The sequence below is a fragment of the Beauveria bassiana genome (genome assembly GCF_000280675.1).
Source record: "Beauveria bassiana ARSEF 2860 unplaced genomic scaffold BBA_S00045, whole genome shotgun sequence".
NCBI classification, from domain to species: Eukaryota; Fungi; Ascomycota; class Sordariomycetes; order Hypocreales; family Cordycipitaceae; genus Beauveria; species Beauveria bassiana.
The window spans coordinates 143,424-161,797 of record NW_007930880.1 but is presented as its reverse complement, the minus strand read 5'-3'; the positions used below and the strand labels follow the sequence as shown (position 1 = coordinate 161,797).

Here is an 18,374-nt window from a genome sequence, read left to right as displayed (position 1 = left end):
AAAGGGGGTTTAGTAACTTACCTAAACCCCGTTTTCCGGTTACCAACTATATTAGTTAATTATATTTAATATTTAAAAGTTTTTAAAAAATTATAAATTATATATTATTTAACTTTTTATTTTTATATATTTCATAATTTATTTATATTTTTAATATACTTATAATATTATTTAAAAAGTAGGTATTTTAGTAAGATTTAGGGTCATGAGCGGAATTACCTAGACCCACTGTAGTTAGCTTCATTAGTGTGAACTCCTCTGCAGATTCCCATCCTATGCATCAACCGGTTCTCTCGCGTGACTGGTAGTTCTGTGCAACAGCCCCTTTATTACTCAAGACCGCATCAGAAATTACGAGCCCTCTCCCTGACAACTAACGCTATCATGAGTACGAACAAATCCAACATATTGTGCGCAGATTTAATGATTTTTGTATGAGGACATGCAATTTCATCTTGTCGCCGCTTTCTCGTACCACAGATGTGTGCTTAGCTGTGTTCTCTCAACTTACGCCACAGCTGCACCCCCATTCGCAGGACGGTGAGGCGACGAGACAGCACCTTCGTTCCGTTTCATTACTCTTGAGATGAGCTCAAGTAATAAGTCATGGTTGGCTGAGCTCTAACCGCTGGAAATCCTCGGTGGCCTGATGAAGAGCGGTCCAATGGTGCTATGTGCGGGCGGGGTCTGCATGTCGGCGGCTACAAAAGGAGGCAAGCAATGGCAGATTTTCAGAATCTCTCCTTTCTATACGTATTACCTCAATCTAGCGAGTCGGATATCTCATTTCTTTCCTATCAAAACTATGGCGTCTCAGGGTGGTGCGAATTTCGTGCGGTACTTTTTCTATAAAGGATACAAATTGGATGATAAAGCCAAGCAGCAAGCCGTCGCGCTTGCTTACGCCACAGCCCGGGAACTCAAGCTTGCTCCGAGCATGATTCTCATACGGTAAGCTACCCCACGCAGCATATCTAAAGCAACGCAAAACAAGACAAACAATACTCGACAAAGCACTGAGCTGATGCTAACGCGAGCGACAGTGCCGGCTTGCACAGAACCACCAGCAGAGCGGGCAAGCATGTCATAGATCCCAACGGCTGGCATTTGACCATGGCCTTCAAGGACCAGAAGCTGGAGGCACAGGGGTTTCACGTTGCTTCTCACGGATACACCAATGGACAGCAAGACTATGTGCTCGATCATGGAACCCATACTGCGGCGAAAAGGGACGACACCCCCCGCGGTCCAGTCGGATCTGGCAAGGTTGTGTGGCCCGACGAGTCGCAACTGGATGAGTATGAGAATAGCCCCATCGCATACTCGCATTTTACCGACCCGTCTTCCAAGAAATAGGGCACGGGAAAGCCTACTCTGTCTACAATGGGTCAGGTAAAGTCTAGCATTTAGAATGCCAAATGCGTTTAGTTTTAGGAATCCAAACGTCTGCTTTGCTCATAGTCCTTCCTTGCCCACACGCTCATCCATTGAGACGTGATTATTTGCTGCAGAGTCGGTCGCTGCTCGGGCTTGTATGCTAGCATTCTCCTGAGAAGGTTGAGGAGCGCCGCCGATTCCTCGTCACAAAATACACCCATGCCGTCCTGCCGCCTGAAAGATTGCACACAGTCTTCAAAAGCCTGCTCTATCCCTGGCCACGGGCGTCGGCCATCGATGGGCTGGCCTTGCTCGTCAAAAAAATGGCCACGTTCTGGCCACTTCTGAAACCACTCGGGGGGCATTGGGCCCAACTGGTCGACAATCTGGCACCGGACCGCGTCTTCAGAATAGAACGCGCTACTGAATAGCGGCTGCATGCCTATGATATCCCAGATGGCAATGGCTAGGCTCCAGACATCCGCTGGAAAAGACATAGGCGCATCAGGCTCAAAATAAGCCTCTGGCGGGCGAGAGTCAAAGACCGTATGACAATCCTTCCCAAGGCGAACTTCGCTTGCGGGGATGAACGATTCTCCAAAGTCGCTTAGCATCAAACGCGCATCTTGTATCGAAAAGTCTTGGGCTTTCTTGCCCATTTCTAGAGCCACAACGGCGGTGCTGGGCACGTTTGGGGGCAGGTCCTCGCCATCGATCCTGGTTACCGGGTATACGTCGGGCTCGCCGAATTTTTCGCGGAACTGGGCAACGGTCAGATTATCGAAGCTGTCGCGCGCGCGAACTAGTATATTTCGAAGATGTATATCTGAAAAGGCCAACTGTTGTTAGTGGCGGCTCTCAAGGGCAGACGGCGAAGGCTAGGTTGTCGTCACTCACCTCCATGGACAATTCCTCGCGAGTGCACGAACGCCAGGGCGAGCGTAAGCTCGTAACATAGCGCACGAGCAACGTCGATTCGGAACAGGCGGCTGAAGGACGTGTCTCTGAGGTTGGTCAGGGCAGGTGCGATCGCGTAGCAGGGATGCGTTCCGTTGGGGCCCTCGACGGTAAACTCGTCAAGAAGGTGCGGAACCGCGTCTGAGCCGGGCACATCTCCGGGTGCACCAAGTGCGCGGAGAATAGGAATCTCTCTGGGGAGAGACTCAGCGATGCCCACCTTGAGCGCCAGGTATCGCGTTTGCTGGGCATCGTGGACGAGCCATACCGTTGACCAGCCCCCGTAGCCAAGCTTGTCTATCACGCGGTACCTGCCATTCAGAACGGTCCCAATCTCTACGGGGTGATAGCCTCCAGGCGAATAATTGGGGAGATGCTCAGCCCCGTCGATCCATTGGTATTTCGGCTCCGCGGACATGGCTGCCAAGTTGTGGAATCGGTGAGCCGCAACGCGACTCGCTGAGCCAATGGTTAGCGAGACTGGTACTAACTGAGGCCGTGCTATTCGAGAAGCTCGCCACACAACCGAGCAGAAAAGACGTCGTGCCGTGCCGGGCATTTGGTGGCTGAAAGGAGGAGTTCTTGCGCCCCGTGGGAACACAGATGAATGATCCAAGTTACGGAGAACGAATACTATGATGGGCCAATCCTGGTGGGGCTCAAAGCAGGTAGCTACCTAGGTAAATACAGTACATCTAAGTAATTTCGCTTATAACCATAAATCTTACTTAAATATTAACTTCTTAAATAATATTTTATTATATAAGTAATTAAATAAATCTTATATTAAATATTAAAGATTTAAATATAAAATAATATATAATTTTAAAATATTAATAAAGTTTTAAATATTAAATTTTTATTAATAAATATTTTATAAAAATAAAAAATATTAAAAAAAATATTAATATAATTTTTATAAGTTTTAATTTAAATATTATAAATTAATTAAACTTTATAAAAAATTATATATATTTTAAAATTATTAAAAAATTTAATTATAATTTAAAAAAAATAATTTTAAATATTAACTTTTATAATAGTAGTAGTTTAAAAGTAAGTATTTTAGTAGGATTTAGGGTTATAAGCGGAATTACTTATGACCTACTATAGTTATCTGCTATTCTTAGCTGTTGAGCTAAAATCTCTCTGCTACTACTTACAAGTTATTTAGGGAGCGCTAGTGAAAGGCTCCGTAATGGCTACCCTTAACTGTTAATTAATGCCACGAGTGCCTACCTATGTACCCGATCTCGGAAGATTTCCTAGTAAAGCACTAATCTGTAGTGATTATCTTATCTTGTCTCATATATTCTATTCTTTCGGCCTATTTTCTCCGGCTCATCCAAAGCCATATCAAATGCGCGCGCCGCTCGTCTTGTACAAACCTCACAGTGACACTTTCTTAGTGCGCCTGCCAAGCCATGGTTTTCTGAATCCCATTACTTCTTTCAAGGTAAAGCATACCAACTCGCAGTGATCCTCCTATTGTCGTTTCCGTTCCCATGTGCGCCTTCCCGCTTCATTCCGCTCCCGTCCACTTGCTCAAGGCTTCACAGTTGGCCCAGCCCGACGCCTGGACACCTGCCTAACAATCGTTTTTGCTTGCGTCTCATTCGTCTCTTATTAGCCTAGTGCGGACAAATCCATGAACCCGCGTATGGTGGGGGTCCATCTCTTAGATACACGAGTTCGTCTCTCGCCATCTCTATAAATTCGACTGTTTTCGAAGGGGGGGTGAGGCATTCTCTTTTCAGATTCATGCACTTTGCAACTTATATGGGGCAAAAATAACGCGATAGATCTAGAGGAGCAAAGAGAACATAAAAATCCCGTTACTCCAAGCGTGCCGGTCGTTCTTGCGTGTGCATCTCCGGTCTGGGGTAGCGCCGCCTGTGCAGTGTAAGTCGTTGCTTGACAATGCGGGAGAAAAGTGACAGCATTCAACGAATATCATAAGAGACATGATAGTTTGCCGATGACGACTTGAGGCCCAAGTATGCATCTAGAATATGTCTTGCCTATTTGTCTTTGTCCGTGCGCTCAATGTGAACGGCTCATCCAGCAATAGCGACAATAATTGACCAGTGACTTTATCAATGATTAGTAAACAATAATTAGTAAACACCAGCCCATCCTAATCAAAGGCTCGTGATAGTTTTCCTGATGAATCACGGAATCACGTCATCTGATTCTCGCCAAGCCGTCTCTCGGCAATGTATCTCCGTACCGAGCTTCCCGGCCAACCCCGCATCCCAACCCCGGCCAGCCTCACCCGCCTGGGCCAGCCACCCGCCTCTTCTCAAGAACCATGGCTGCTGTCTCAGGGCAAGCAAGACCCAGCCTCACTGTGGCAGTGGCAGTGGCAGTGGCAATACATAGATTCGCTTCGCCAAAGCTTACTCGCCGAAAGTCCTCATTAACCGACTAACATCATTGACCGACTAATAACAGACAACAAAGACGAGCTCTTGGTATCGCGTACAGAGTACAATGCCAGCAACTCGCGAGTCTTTCTTCACCTCGATGCCAGCGTCCCCCCTACCGTTCCAACCGATGCCCGATGAAATAGGGCCGAGACGAAGCCACACTTGTCCGGTTCTAGCAGCTCTTGGCCATTGCTAACAGCCTTTTTTTCCAACCACTGACCTGACTACCTCCCTTCGTCTCCTCCCTTCCCCGCTCGTGAAAACGAGACATGCTCTTTGTTCTACGGCGGATTATGCCTTTCCGGGCAATCTCCCAGGCCGATCTGCACTCCTCTAGCCGCTTGTAGGGTCGTATTCCATCACCAGCCCTTTGGCAGGTTACAACGCATCTTGCCCAAATGATGGACGATGCTACCTTGATTAGCAGCCCTTTTCTTCGTGCGGAGTAAACAGAGCAGAACAGAGAAACGGTTCCGGCAGGCTTCTCGAGAGCGGCGGGAGCCAAATAAAGCTGGGTGCGCCCACCCGCACGCCCCCTTGGTGACGAAGCTCCTCCTAGATGGAATTGCCCTCCCTCCATAGAGTTTAGCGATTTCACCATGAAGATCTCTGCCTGCCTGCTTGCTGCTATGCTTGGCCAGGCTATCGCCTTACCAGCTAGCGAGAAGCGAGCTCCCGCTCCGGACCGCGCCCGTGCCACCGCTGTCCGCGCTGCTTTCCAGACTGCCTGGTCTGGCTACTACAAAAATGCCTGGCCTCATGACACGCTCCGTCCGATCAGCAACACATATGAGGACGATCGGTACGAGAACAGCATCACTACCGCGAAATTGCCGCCAATTAACACTTTGTAGAGCTCAGTGGGGTCTCACCCCGATTGATTCGCTTGACACTGCCATTGTCATGAACGACAAGGACATTGTCAACACCATCCTCGACTTTATCCCCAGTGTCAATTTCACGACCACACGCAAGCAGTACGAAACCATTTCCCTCTTTGAAACTACCATTCGCTATCTGGGCGGTCTTCTCAGTGGTATGCACGCCACCCCCATTGTCCGCACAGTGACCGCCCCTAACTTTTTCTTGTTCCAGCCTATGACCTGCTCAAGGGCCCTTACAAGCGCCTGGCCAACGACCCCAAAAAGGTCGACGCTCTGCTTACCCAGGCCGCCAGCCTGGCCGACACGTTAAGCTTCGCCTTTGACACGCCTAGCGGCATCGCTGACGGCTATCTGGTGCTGAACCCGACGCGAAGTATCAGCGGCCGCTCTAGCAGCAACTTGGCCGAGGTTGGCACCTTGATCCTCGAGTGGACGCGCCTCAGCGATTTGACCGGTAATCCAAAGTACGCGAAGCTCGCTGACAGGTGCGAGGCGCACTTGCTCGCGCCCAAAGGCAGCCCTGAGGCTTGGCCCGGCCTGGTCGGTACTGACATTAGCACCAAAGACGGCTCGTTCCTCAACAGCCATGGCGGCTGGTCTGGAGGTGATGACAGCTTCTACGAGTATCTCATCAAGATGTACGTCTACGATCCCAAGAGCTACGGCCTCTACCGTGACCGCTGGATCGCCGCCGCCGACTCCACCATCGAGCACCTCGCCTCGCACCCGACCTCCCGAAAAAATCTCACCTTCCTCAACCAGTTCAACGGCCAGACCACAGAATCAGTCACTGGCCACTGTAAGTAGAGCGGACTGTAGGCCAGTTAATGCAAGACACTGATGCAATGATCCAGTGACTAGCTTTGCCGGTGGCAACTTTATCCTCGCCGGACTCGTTCTTAAGGAGGACAAGTACACCAGATTCGGCATCGAGCTCGCCGAGTCGTATTTTGAGACCTACACGGCGACGACTAGCGGCATCGGACCCGAAACCTTTCGTTGGGTCGACGCCGCCAACCCCAACGGCCGACAGCCTCCCGCTGACCAAGCCGACTTTTACGCCAAGGCTGGCTTCTGGGTCGACGGCGCCGACTACATCCTGCGACCCGAAACCGTGGAGTCACTATACTACGCCTACCGCGCCACCGGCGATAAAAAGTACCAGGACCTCGCCTGGAAGGGGTTCAACGCCATCGTCAGCAAGTGTCGCGCTGGCAGTGGCTACTCGGGCATACGCGACGTCACCAAGGCCAACGGTGGCGGCTTCGACGACTTTCAGCAGTCTTTCTTTTTGGCGGAAACTCTCAAGTACCTGTATCTCATCTTCGTCGACGACACTCCGGTCCAGGTCAAGGCTGATGGCCGCAACCAGTTTGTCTTTAACACGGAGGCGCACCCTTTCAAGGTCCGAGGCTAGGCTTGAATGCAATTTTCATAGGCTATAGTTCTGGAAATGAGGTTATGCACATGCATGTTACTATAGACGTCTAATGGCCAATAGGCGGCGTCTCCCACGTGTTGTGTAGAGGCGCCTTGGTGTAAGCTGACAAGTTACACGCGAAAAAAACAACACTTGTTGCCCAACTCCATCGGGTGTATCTAAACGATCAGCGCATATACCCAATGTAACAAAATTACCATGAAATAAGTGAAGCTATATGAGGCTACATCACAGGGTTGGTCGGCACAAGTGCGCGTGGTCCAACATTGTCCATCAGTTCATCAAAGTAATGTAACATGTTAATATATCGTGAAGAAGAATATGGTAAGAGTACAACCCGGAGCTGGCTCATGCGACAAACATCACCCGCATCAATTCATTCTGCACGCTACAAGAAGAGAGCGGCGAACAGCGTACCCGCGAGCAGAGCGACTGCTTTAGATACAGACTTGCTTGGGCTGGCAAGAGCAGTCACAGGGACCTGGCTCTGGCTGCCGGTAGGCTTGCTGGTGGTTGGCTGGTGGGTGCCGGACGAGGCAATGCCTGTCGAAGCGACCGGAGATGGTGCCGACGTGACGGCGCCGGACTTGCCAGTGGACACACTGGTAGATGGCAGCTGCTGGATGCTGCTGGAGGCCGTGGCGACTGATGATGAGGGAGCAATGATGCTCGCGGATTGCTCAATCAGCAGGGCAACGCCCGAAGCGCAGTTGTCACCATGGCAGCCCGTGTCGGCGGCGGATGTGCTGGGCTTCTTGGTATTGTTGGTGGTACATTCCGGGCAGATGGTGCTGGTAACGACCTCGGTAGTGACCCTGCCGACGGGGCAGTTGGTGACGGTCGGGGCACAGCTGGTGATGGTGTAGGTCTTGGTCACCTTGGTGATGCTGGTCTCGGGCTGGCCGGGAGCGCTGACCGAATGCGATGAAGTGGCTGTAGCTGTAGTTGTAGCCGTAGGGGTCACGAGGCACACTGTGGTGTACAGCGGAATCGTCTCGGTCACGACGTGGCCTTTGCCGGGGCAATTGGTGACGGTGGGGGCACAGCTGGTGATTGTGTAGGTTCGCGTCGTGTAGACGGTTGAGGTCGTCCACTCCTGCGACGACGTGGTCAGATGAGCGGACGAGCCCGACGAGGATGAGCTGCTGGTAGTGATAGAAACAGCAGAAGATGAGGTTGAAGTAACAGAAGAGTTGGGGAAGAAGGTGGCAACAGAAGAAATCACCGAGGACAACGAGGTTGGCACGGTGGTTGATGAGCTATTGGAGCTTGAGCTAGGGCCGCTGCTGGAAGAGTTAGAAGTAAAAGTGGAATTGGCCGAGGAAGATACTGACGAGGATGTCGTGACGCTGGTCGTGCTAGACGTGGATGTTGTCGTGGTTGACGACGAGGTAGGATCCGGCTTGGAGCCCTCCTCAAAGTAGCGGATATCCTTGACCCTCCAGTAGACGTCCTTGTACGCCCCAGGATTGTTGCGTACGTAGTCGTAGCACTCCGTCTCACCAGTCAAGGCCTGGCATTCCTCCCCCCAGATTTTAGGCTGACCAGCAGCGGAACCGCAAAAGTCAATATTGAGAATGAGCTTTTGGGGAGCAAACTGTCTCTTGAGGTTGCAGGGGCCGTCGCGAAGCTCCATGACAGGCTTGCCCCAGGCGGCAGTATCAGGGTGCGCCGAGTCGATGTTGCTAGGAGCATCGGCTGGTGCCCAGGTAAAGATGCGAATGTAGCTGTCGGTCCACTCCATGGCATCTGTAAAAGTAGGTTAGTAACTCTCAACAGGGAGTCGCACGAAAGGACTCACAAACACCGCCCACGGAGGAGCCCCATGGTCCTTTAGTATCCATGACATTGCAGCCCAGGTTGTATTGTTCATGGGAGCAGTCAGATCGCAGAAGCGAACCAGTGACACCGGGTGATTCTATCTTGCAGCGACCGACTACACCCATGTCGCCAGTGTGGACTGTAGGGCGATTATAGGTAGCCAGGTTCCAGTTCTCGTAGATGTCAATCTCACCACCATCGGGCCAATCGCCAACCTTGCTGTAAGTCCAGCTACGGTAGGGTTAGCGGGCTCGCGAACGGGAACTGTATGGATGATCTAATTACTTACAATGCTGGCCACGCACCGCAAGCTGTCTTGGGCAGGTGGTTGAAGCGAGCAATGAAGAGACCCTTGGTGTAGTCATTCTTTGACTCGAGACGGATGCTGGGGCGGCCGTCCGGGGACCACCATTTGTTCACAGAGTCGACACCAATGTAGACGTCACCCGTGTCATTGCTGACGAGACCACTTGCAATGGCGGCATCGCGGCTCTTGTAGTTGACAAAACCCCCGTTGGGATCTTGTGCATTGGAGTTCCCGGTGCCGAACTTGCTCTGTAAAGCTTGAGTTGGTTGCAGGGTTCATCTGTTGGATCAGGGACAGTCCATACCTCGAAGAACTCAAACTTTTCAAAGAAGTTGGTCACATCGTACGTCTCCGTTAAGGAGAAGACGGTGCCAGAAGCTGTGCTGGCGCCGGCCAACAGCACGGCCAGAGTGGTGGTAAGAGGACCCATGTTGCGTAAAAGAGTGAATACAAGTGAGCAAAAATAACGAAGGAAAACGAATGTGGACGACGTGCGATACGTCAGTGGACGAGCTCGAACAAGCTCAGAAGAAAGTAAGCAACTAGGGAAACTTGAGTTGGTTGAAAGGAAAGAAAGCCCGGAGGCGCGGCTCGTTTCATTAAGTATAAGCACTCTCCCCTTTCGATGCCAACATGCACGAGACGGGGAAATGTCTGCTTAAGTCAGGCCGGGGGCCCAAGTCACGCCTCTTCCATCTAATGCCCCCAGGATATGATGGGACCTTGGGATGATGAGGCACGTTTGCCCGCACATGGAGCCAATCAAGGCGTCCAACTCAACAAGCTGCAGAAATTGGCAAGCAGTACCCTGAAGCTAATTCGTCGCCACATCCACTGCCAGAATCCTACAAGCCTCTGTGAGCCACATCACACAAAGGTGCCCTCTTCATTACGGATAAGCCATGCCGGGTTGAGCAGCAAGGGCCGGCGCAGAAACCGCATTTGTGACGAGGGATTCCGCAAAAAGACCACTCAGCGATGGCCGTGTGGAGAAGTACCTGAGTGAAGGCTGGTTGCAATAAGGCTGTAGGCGGAGTTGTGACTGCGCTAGCCAATTCATCAATGCTGTCAGGAAGGGCTTGCCCGAGACAGTTTATCAAGCCAAACCCTGCTTGATTCTATCTAGGCAAGCGAAGTACCTACGGGCGCAGCATATTGGTGACTAGGGCTCCTTCTCGACTGGCAGCTTCCATCGGGGCTGCGGCGCCCACTTTGAAGACAAATTATTGCCGATATTATCGGAAAGAAAGTGTCCACCAAAAGCGGTATACTGGAATTTCTTCCTGCCCGCTGTAAGTGACAAAGATCGTCTGTAGCAGTAGCTGGTGCAAGTTTGAGACTCGGTCGATGCAGTGTCCAGCCCGAGTTCTTTGACATGCAAACCAAGTGAGACAACAGTAGTTGTCGAAAATAGAATCCCTGGAATGTCTGGGAGTGGTTTGCAAGTTTTCTTCACTTTGACCAGGCTGAGCCTTACGGTATGCGTAATTTCCCCTGCATAAGCCCCTGCAGACTATTTGCAAGCCACGTTGTTGGTTGGACAAACTAGGGGCCCTCGCTTCTCGTCCGGCCCAAGCCGGTTGACCCAGTATTACGTACTGGGAAAGGAAAGTGACAATTGACCCCAAACTATCTGGAGGGTGCAATCTAAGTCGTGGCTAGGCGGTGGCCGCCTTGCGCGGTTCGCATCGACGAGGCCAATGGGATGGCCGAGGGGAACCCGTTCCGTCTACGAGAGCCCCGATTTGAAGCATTATTTAAACAGAGCGGGCTAGTGAGGTGCCTGGGGCGGGAGTAATATGCATCAGCTCCAAGTAATAATGCATCGCCTAATTATCGATTTATAATTGCCCCAGAGCCTGGATAATGGAGCCCTTATAATACAGCGATCTGGTCGCTGTAGCTATATGTTGAGAGAGAAAAAATTGCCACAAAATGTAGAGTGGCTCATCTTTTAGAGTCTTCGACCAATTTACATATATATCTCGGGACGACGATGATGAACCTGGAATCAGCCCGCCTCGCTTTCTTTTCTGCGTGATACGATGGCGATCCGGCTAGAGACCGAGGGTCCAGGGTACGATGGATATAGCGGGTTAGCCAGGGATCAGCGGTAACAACAATTCGGTGCATTCAGTCAGTCCATTTATAAAAGGCATAGCCTTTAAATAATATCACTTGGTCTAAAGCCATTAAACAAGTGCATACCGCCTATTGATGGGGATTACGTTAACACCAGGGCCGCGACTTGAATGCTGAAAACTGTGCACAATGTTCAAAGTCTAAATATTTTCATCTATCGAAACGATACTAACAAACTCAAGAAAATAGAAAAAGAAGCAGTCTAAGTAGAAAAATTCCACTGCTTGCACCACAGCGCCATGAGTTCTGGTGTAATTGCCCCCATACTCGCCAACGTCTTGCTTGCCACCTGTGCCTTGTCTGTCGCAAACCTTGCAATAGAACCATTCTTGCCACTCTCATCCATTGCCTTGTACGTGTCCAGCAGCTTTACTGCCGGGAGTTTGGACGAGGCCGGGGCGTCCTCGACAGCCTTGATCCATTCAGCAAAGCTCACGAGTTGCAGCCTCTTTCCTCTTTGCTCGTAAAAGTCGACGACGGCGGGTGCGATGGCCGACCAGGGCGTCGTCTTTGGGTTGACGAGGTTGAAGAATTTGGCGCCGCTGGTAAAGTCGGTAGTGCTGGTGGTGGTATAGGCTGCCATGTCGAGAATGGTGCGCGCTACCTTGTCGACGGGCACCCAGTCGACCTGCATGCTGCCGAGGGTATCCGGCAAGGAGCCCAGCTGCACGGAAGAGTCGATGATGGTCGGAAGCCATTCGTGGGCGTTCCAGGAGCCCAGCTGCGTCGTCGGCCCTGCGACTTGGCCTAGACGAACGACGGCAGCAGGGATCCCGGCAACCTTTGCGGCAGTGTCTAGGACAATACTGCTCACTTGCTTGGACTGGCCATAGCCCATGGCCGCAAGGTTGAGATCGGTCAGGTTTGTCTCTGGGATGGGCGACGCCTCGGACCATTTATCCACGGTTCCAATGGAGGAAATAAAGGTGATTGAGGCCTTGACAGCGGTATTCTGCACAAAGTCAATCAAGTGACGCACTCCGCGAATGTGGCCTTCAAACGATTGCACTGAGATGTTGAAGTTGACCGGCCAAGCATTATGGATAATGAGATCAACAGACTCCTGTAGTCGCACGAGATCATTTGTTTCGAGTGCCAGGTCGGGGCGTGAGAGATCGGCATGGAAGAATGCGACCTTGTCAAGATTGGTAGACAAGCCACGCTCTTTATTGGCTTCCAATTGCTTGGCTCGTCCACCGTCTTCGGATCTATTAAGACAGATGATCTTTGCCACTTCCGGGTCCTGAATCAGGAAATGCAAAAAGTAGGACCCGAGACTCCCGGTCGAGCCAGTCAGAAGCACAGTCTTGCCTGTAGACTTGGCAGGAGGCCGGGTGTCGCTGCGTTTCGCCAGACCGGCGCTATACTTGTCCACCAGGGCTTGAAGAATCTCCTCTTGGCTATGCACACCATTGCTCTGCGTGCCGTGGATGCGACTGAACAAGAAGCTGGCCAGCTTGGAGATGGTGCTCTCTGCGTAAATGTCGCGCGGTGCGAGAACCGCCCGGTCCTCGGCGACGCCAGCAGCCTTCAAGCCCGCCGCAATTCTCTTGGCAATGTTGATGACTTGCAGAGAGTCTATGCCGTGCAGAAAAAAGTCGTCCTCATCCTCGATGGTGCCTCCGGGCGAGACCGAGTTGAACAGAGACCGAACGCTGGCGGTCAGGCTCTCCAGTGTGGCAGTGTTGAGCTGAGCCGGCTTGATTACTTCTTGTGCCGAGAAAAGGGCTTCAATATCCTTTTTATACATTTTGAGAACCGCGCCGCGTCGCAGTGAGCCCTTGGCGGAGTAGAGAAAAGGCTTGTCAGGATCCGACAGGGTGACGAGATGCCGAGCGATGCGGCCGTGCTCTACGGTCGCTGCATTGGCCTTTTCAATGACTGGCCAGACCCTTTCGATGAGCGCCTCTTTCTGTGCACTGTCCAGCGGCCATTGCGCAGGTTCCAAAATCATGCCAGCTTGGAACTGACCGTGGCCAACAACCAGCGCCTGACGAACGTCGGGGTGCAGAGTGACGGTGTTTTCGATGCTAACGGGATTCAGCTTCTCACCATTGCTAAAGACAATAATGTTGTCTACCCGGCCCTGGGAGCGCCAGTGACCTGGCAGCGTCGGATGTTTCTCGAATAGATCGCCCGTCTTGTACTCGGTCGCGTTTGGAAAAGTGTAGAAGATGGGCTGAAAAGGCTCCTTTCTGACAATGGTCTGCTCGTAGATGTTGTCCTCGACGTGGTCATATCGGCAGCCAAACTGCTCATTGTCGAGAATGAACCAGTCCCAGTTTTGGTAATTGGTCTGCCAGTACAGGGGATAGATTTGGTACCTAATGGTGTAAGCCCTCGGAGATTATGTTGCGTGCGATGCTTCTAGACTTACTCTGTGCTGGAAATGCAATTGGCGAGCTTGACGCCCTTGGACGTGATGTCGTTGCCGACATCTGGCGAGATGCCTCCTAAACGAAAACGTCAGTCCTGAGCCCATGAGTCATACACTGACAGAAAGGTTACTTGCCTCCGCCACACATGACATAACTTAGCTGTTTGAGTTTCTCTACACCGCCATCGAGCTTCGATATATCTTCCACAATAGACGGTGGAAGAACCAAAGCATCACATCCGGCAGCCTCGTAGCCTTCAACGACGTTTTCGGCAGTCAGAGGCTTATCGCCGATAGCCAGGCTCATCGGCTTGCCCCAGAATCCTGAGATGTTGACGAAGCAGTATAGACCAAATGCGTGGAATAATGGCACTGAATCAATCATTAGTAGAAACACGGAAATGACGGCAAGGCAAGACGCACGGTGACAGTATGTGTTTTTCGACAAGGTTGCCATTGCCTCCATGATAAAGGTAAAGCCTTCATACTCTGGGAAATTGTGATAGTTGTCGGCCGACGCAAAAAGACCTTGCTTGCAATAGATTGGTTTTGGAGTGCCGGTGCTGCCGCTCGTGTGCAGGATTACGACGGGATCGAATGCAGCCGACTCGAATGTCTCGTTGTATGGATGCACTGGGGCAGGCTCATCGTTCAATACTTGATCCAGCCCCAACATCTCCAACGCTCCGACACCGGACTCGTGCAACCAAGGTTGAATTCTTTTAGAGTACTCTTTGCCATACAATAGTTTCTGGCATTTTGTCACTTGAAGCAGAGACACTTGGCTGTCGGTGTTGTTGCGTGGAGAAGGGAACATGATCTGGGGCCACCATGTTAGCAAGAGCCGCAGCACCAAAGAGAAAGAAACAGAAAAGGGAAAAGAAAAGAAAAAAAAAGGAAAGAAAGAGCTATTAAAATTGATAACTAACCTGATAACCTGCTTTCGCGCCTGCGGCAAAAAGAATTAAATATCGGGCATCGTTTGGACCAACATAGGCAAGGCTGGGAAAGGACTTTGGTTTCGGTTTGCCGAGTTTCTCAACCAGCCAATTGGCTGTGCGGTTGACGGCGTTGGCGTGCTGCTGCCAAGTAATGGCTTTCCAGCCATCCCGCGGATCCGAGGAACGTGGCGCATAGATCCACGTTCGATCGGGATCAGCTTTGGCGGTCTCGTCAACGACATTTACATAGAGGCGACGCCCATAGGGTCCACCGTAGGGAGTGTGTCCGTTGACTGTCATGTTCTTTGGAGTAAGAGAAAAAAACAAAGGGTGTATTATTACAAGATGAGGGAGGTGTGATGTCTATTCTACAGAAGAATCAAAGCAGAGAGTCAATGGAGAGCAGCTGCTTTTATACTGAAATCAGCGGCGACTCTGTGCGGAGGATATCTACGTCAGGCCACTCCACTAGAGGTTCATCGTCGATAGCTGGGTAATAGATCAGGGGCTCTTGGCCGTGAAGCCGTGAAGCCGATCAAGCTGGTGAGTCCAGATTTCCTAGCGTTGGGGCGAAGAGAAGTGGCCGAAATGGCGAAAGGCCGTCCTTTGAGCAGTCTAGTCCAACCTTGCGACGTGCTAATCGGGTGTTGCGGCCCGTCCTATCAGTCAAGATTCCGGCTATCAGTCATTACCAATTCAAGGGGTATTAGTACGTCAGAAAAAGTGGTAACTCGCTTGCAAGTAAGTGTCCGGCGATCGCCATCGAGAAATAGTTCCGTGGTTTTTCTGACTTTTTTTTTTAGCGCAAACTCGGGAGGTAAGAAGGAGATGTCTCTTGTACATTGATAACGGAGCTAGCTTAGAAACCGACAACTAGTACACTTGCCGACTGTTTTGTGAATACGGCGCTCGCGCTGGCAATGAAAGCCGATGTTAACATAGTAAGTATACTTTATGTTACGATACATTGATGATTTTAACATTTTACTTATGCACGGGCGATTCTTTGCTTCATAGTGTACCATGATGTGCTGCACAATGTCGTAGCGGTCATTCATGAGGGTAGAGCAGACGGAGACACTACGTTAGTTTACCTTGCTATTTAATAGATGAATACGAAACTTAAAGAAGAAAAAAAAAAAAAAAAAAAAAAAAGAAAGAGACACCGTAATAAGAAATCAGGTTTAAGCAGTGAGTTTATACACTTTTTTAGTGACAACGCGACAAGACTAATACCGCTAGAAGATCTCGTCCAGTATATTCTCCATGTATTCCACCGGCAAAGCCTCCCCCAGCGGCCACGGGTCCGTTCCCGGGTCATAGCCGAGTGGCGCCGTGGGCATCAGCGCCTGATTACAAACATTGGGCAGAGATTGCGCCATGGCGAGCGCATTCTCAACATCTGTGACGCTTTCCACATCTTCTAGGGGCGCGATAAGGCCGGGCGGGCCTGGCGCGGAGATGCCCTCCTCGGCCGTGTGGTGGACGAGACCCGCAGCCCGCTGCCAGCGCGCCAGAGATGAGGCCGAAACCCCGGGACGGTCGCCACTAGTGCCGTAGTGGTGCTGCCGGTCGCGCACGGCCTCATCGCACAGCCGTTGCGCCTCCTCCGGCTGGCTGCGCAGTCGCGCAAATTCGGACTCTCGGTAATTCTTGGTAAGCTCGTAGATGAAGCCAAACGGCAGCGGCATCACCGGCTGGTCTCGCAGGCACTCGAGCTCGCCCAGCTTGGAGTCGCCCATGATTTTGTGCAGCGTGACCCAGCCCTGCTCGCTGACGGGCGTCCACTGCCGCCGGAGCATTTCTTTGAATAGAATAGCCGAGCCGTGCCAGCGCGAGTACGCGACAAAACTCCATTTCCACTTGGCCCAGCGGTCGTCTAGATTGGCAGAGTGATTCTGTTCCATGACGCGAATCGCCGAGGCAAGGTGCGCCGTGGATCGCCGTTGCATCGCCTCAGTCATGGTGTGCGCGTCTTCTGGTGAGTAGAATGAGCATTGGTCTGTCAGCTTCATTTTGGAGATGATGCACGACGCCATCCACTCTGCTGCCCAAGCCAGCTCGTGGCTGGGATTCGGATCTACAAAAATCTTTCTGAGCATCTCGTGCGTTTCTCGCCACATGTCCTCGCAAAGTTGGTCAAGCGTCTCAATCGTTTGGCCAGGCTCTTCTGAGGCGAGTCGCCTTATCCTGACCGAGGTTTGCAGAGTGTGCACACGAATTAAACTGAATGTCATTTCCGTCATGCCATCTCGCGGTTCTGGCATGACAGAAGAGCTCTCACTGAAATCATCATCGTTGATGTTGAGCGGCAGGGGTGTATCCCACATGGACTCGGGAATCATGGGATCGGTGGCCAGGTCCTCGGCTGAGCGGTGATCCAAGACAACAATGCACCAGAATAAGCGGCGACGTATCTCTCGTTGGAATGGCGTGAGATCGTAAACGCCTGCACCATCTTTGTGAAGGCGCAGGCACTGTGCGAGATGGACGACGATAGCCACTAGGCTTCCAGCGCTACGCGCTTCGCCCGTCTTGCGGAGAACCAGTACGAAATACATGACTGCTTGTAGAACGGTGACATCCACTGCACTGGCAAACTTGGCAGCAATAAGTGCTTGTTCTACCAGGACTCGCATACGACTGAGCAAAGCGCTTTTGGAGACTGAAAATTCTCGAATAATCTGAGCTTTTGAATTAGCTACGTATAAAAACGCTCTCTGTTTAGTTTGCACTTACCGTCTCTTCCGTCATGGCCGCCGTCGCTACATAGTAAATTGAGAACAGCAGAGCATGTTCCGCGATGGAGAGTGTGTGCCGATGCCAAAGCACCCTCTCGACCAATTGTGCCATTGTCGGACAGTGTAGCAGCTTGACCATGGGCTCGACATTCTCCTTGAAAACATGCCAAAAGAGGATAATTTGTGATTCTGGTGGGTGGTGGAGTGGATGTCGCAGTCCTTGAAACGACTTAACTAGGAGCATGGAAACATCGGGCTGGTTTTGGAGAGAAAAGCTAGGCCCTGCAAGCGTACTGTACTGGAATTGCGGCTGCATGCCGTTTGAGCGCCGCGATGAAAGCTGCTGCCGTAACTAGAAATATCATTTCAGCAAGTTGTCCATACTAGAGGGCGAGTACAAGATGGCGAACCTCGAAATTGATGCTCGCCCAGAACGACGATTTAATATGCGTAACAGCGCCAGCCGAAGTCGCGCGCGGATGATATGCTGCCCGTTTCACGAGCTCATTATTCGAAGCTGGCAATTTGTCGCTTTTGGCATCTACCAACTGCGTTTGCAGGGTTGTAACCTGGGCTTCCAAGCTTTGCAACCGGTCTGCTAACCCATCGCCAATAGCCTCGTACGCACTCTGCTCCTCGGCGGGGCGGTTTTTAAGATGAGGCTTGCGTTCCCTTGGTTTTCTTTGTGATGGAAAAGTGCATCGGATATTTGCCTTGGCGCAGTGGCAGCATGGTATGCGTCTATCACAGCGAATCTTTTTGATCCGGCATGTCGAGCAGCTCAGCGGTTTGCGAGCATAGTCCCGAGGCGACGGTGGCTCATGAGCGGTCGCGTCGTCGTTCATCACAGGTTCCATGTCGCCTGTATCTTCTCTGCGCCTTGGGATGCCGAGCCTCTGGAAGAATTAAAGGTTTGAGGTGTCTCTGTGGAGTTCTTTTTGGAGAGGCAAAAGGAGA

General features: G+C 51.4%; 7 protein-coding genes across 7 annotated transcripts; 3 read left to right on the top strand and 4 right to left on the bottom strand.

Moving 5' to 3' along the window:
* Nucleotides 1-805: 805 nt before the first annotated feature.
* BBA_09131 (uncharacterized protein) lies at nucleotides 806-1,356 on the top strand (the record flags this gene model as incomplete). The annotated part of the gene is made up of 2 exons (XM_008604228.1): nucleotides 806-951; nucleotides 1,044-1,356. The coding sequence occupies 2 exons, from the start codon at nucleotides 806-808 to the stop codon at nucleotides 1,354-1,356; spliced, it is 459 nt and encodes a 152-aa protein (XP_008602450.1).
* Nucleotides 1,357-1,430: 74 nt separating this feature from the next.
* On the bottom strand, nucleotides 1,431-2,752 carry BBA_09130 (protein kinase domain-containing protein; the record flags this gene model as incomplete). The annotated part of the gene is made up of 2 exons (XM_008604227.1): nucleotides 1,431-2,203; nucleotides 2,275-2,752. 2 exons carry the CDS (start codon nucleotides 2,750-2,752, stop codon nucleotides 1,431-1,433), a joined length of 1,251 nt encoding a protein of 416 aa, XP_008602449.1.
* Nucleotides 2,753-5,362: 2,610 nt separating this feature from the next.
* On the top strand, nucleotides 5,363-7,064 carry BBA_09129 (Glycoside hydrolase, family 47; the record flags this gene model as incomplete). The annotated part of the gene is made up of 4 exons (XM_008604226.1): nucleotides 5,363-5,565; nucleotides 5,618-5,799; nucleotides 5,859-6,446; nucleotides 6,502-7,064. The coding sequence occupies 4 exons, from the start codon at nucleotides 5,363-5,365 to the stop codon at nucleotides 7,062-7,064; spliced, it is 1,536 nt and encodes a 511-aa protein (XP_008602448.1).
* Nucleotides 7,065-7,476: 412 nt separating this feature from the next.
* BBA_09128 (Concanavalin A-like lectin/glucanase) lies at nucleotides 7,477-9,646 on the bottom strand (the record flags this gene model as incomplete). The annotated part of the gene is made up of 4 exons (XM_008604225.1): nucleotides 7,477-8,837; nucleotides 8,890-9,140; nucleotides 9,199-9,464; nucleotides 9,521-9,646. 4 exons carry the CDS (start codon nucleotides 9,644-9,646, stop codon nucleotides 7,477-7,479), a joined length of 2,004 nt encoding a protein of 667 aa, XP_008602447.1.
* Nucleotides 9,647-11,560: 1,914 nt separating this feature from the next.
* Nucleotides 11,561-14,976, bottom strand: BBA_09127 (thioester reductase domain-containing protein; the record flags this gene model as incomplete). The annotated part of the gene is made up of 5 exons (XM_008604224.1): nucleotides 11,561-13,682; nucleotides 13,736-13,811; nucleotides 13,892-14,107; nucleotides 14,159-14,555; nucleotides 14,665-14,976. The coding sequence occupies 5 exons, from the start codon at nucleotides 14,974-14,976 to the stop codon at nucleotides 11,561-11,563; spliced, it is 3,123 nt and encodes a 1,040-aa protein (XP_008602446.1).
* A 288-nt stretch (nucleotides 14,977-15,264) lies between these two features.
* Nucleotides 15,265-15,765, top strand: BBA_09126 (uncharacterized protein; the record flags this gene model as incomplete). Its single annotated transcript, XM_008604223.1, has 4 exons — nucleotides 15,265-15,417; nucleotides 15,480-15,493; nucleotides 15,554-15,617; nucleotides 15,724-15,765. 4 exons carry the CDS (start codon nucleotides 15,265-15,267, stop codon nucleotides 15,763-15,765), a joined length of 273 nt encoding a protein of 90 aa, XP_008602445.1.
* A 149-nt stretch (nucleotides 15,766-15,914) lies between these two features.
* Nucleotides 15,915-18,274, bottom strand: BBA_09125 (fungal specific transcription factor; the record flags this gene model as incomplete). Its single annotated transcript, XM_008604222.1, has 3 exons — nucleotides 15,915-17,360; nucleotides 17,416-17,769; nucleotides 17,828-18,274. 3 exons carry the CDS (start codon nucleotides 18,272-18,274, stop codon nucleotides 15,915-15,917), a joined length of 2,247 nt encoding a protein of 748 aa, XP_008602444.1.
* Nucleotides 18,275-18,374: the final 100 nt, after the last annotated feature.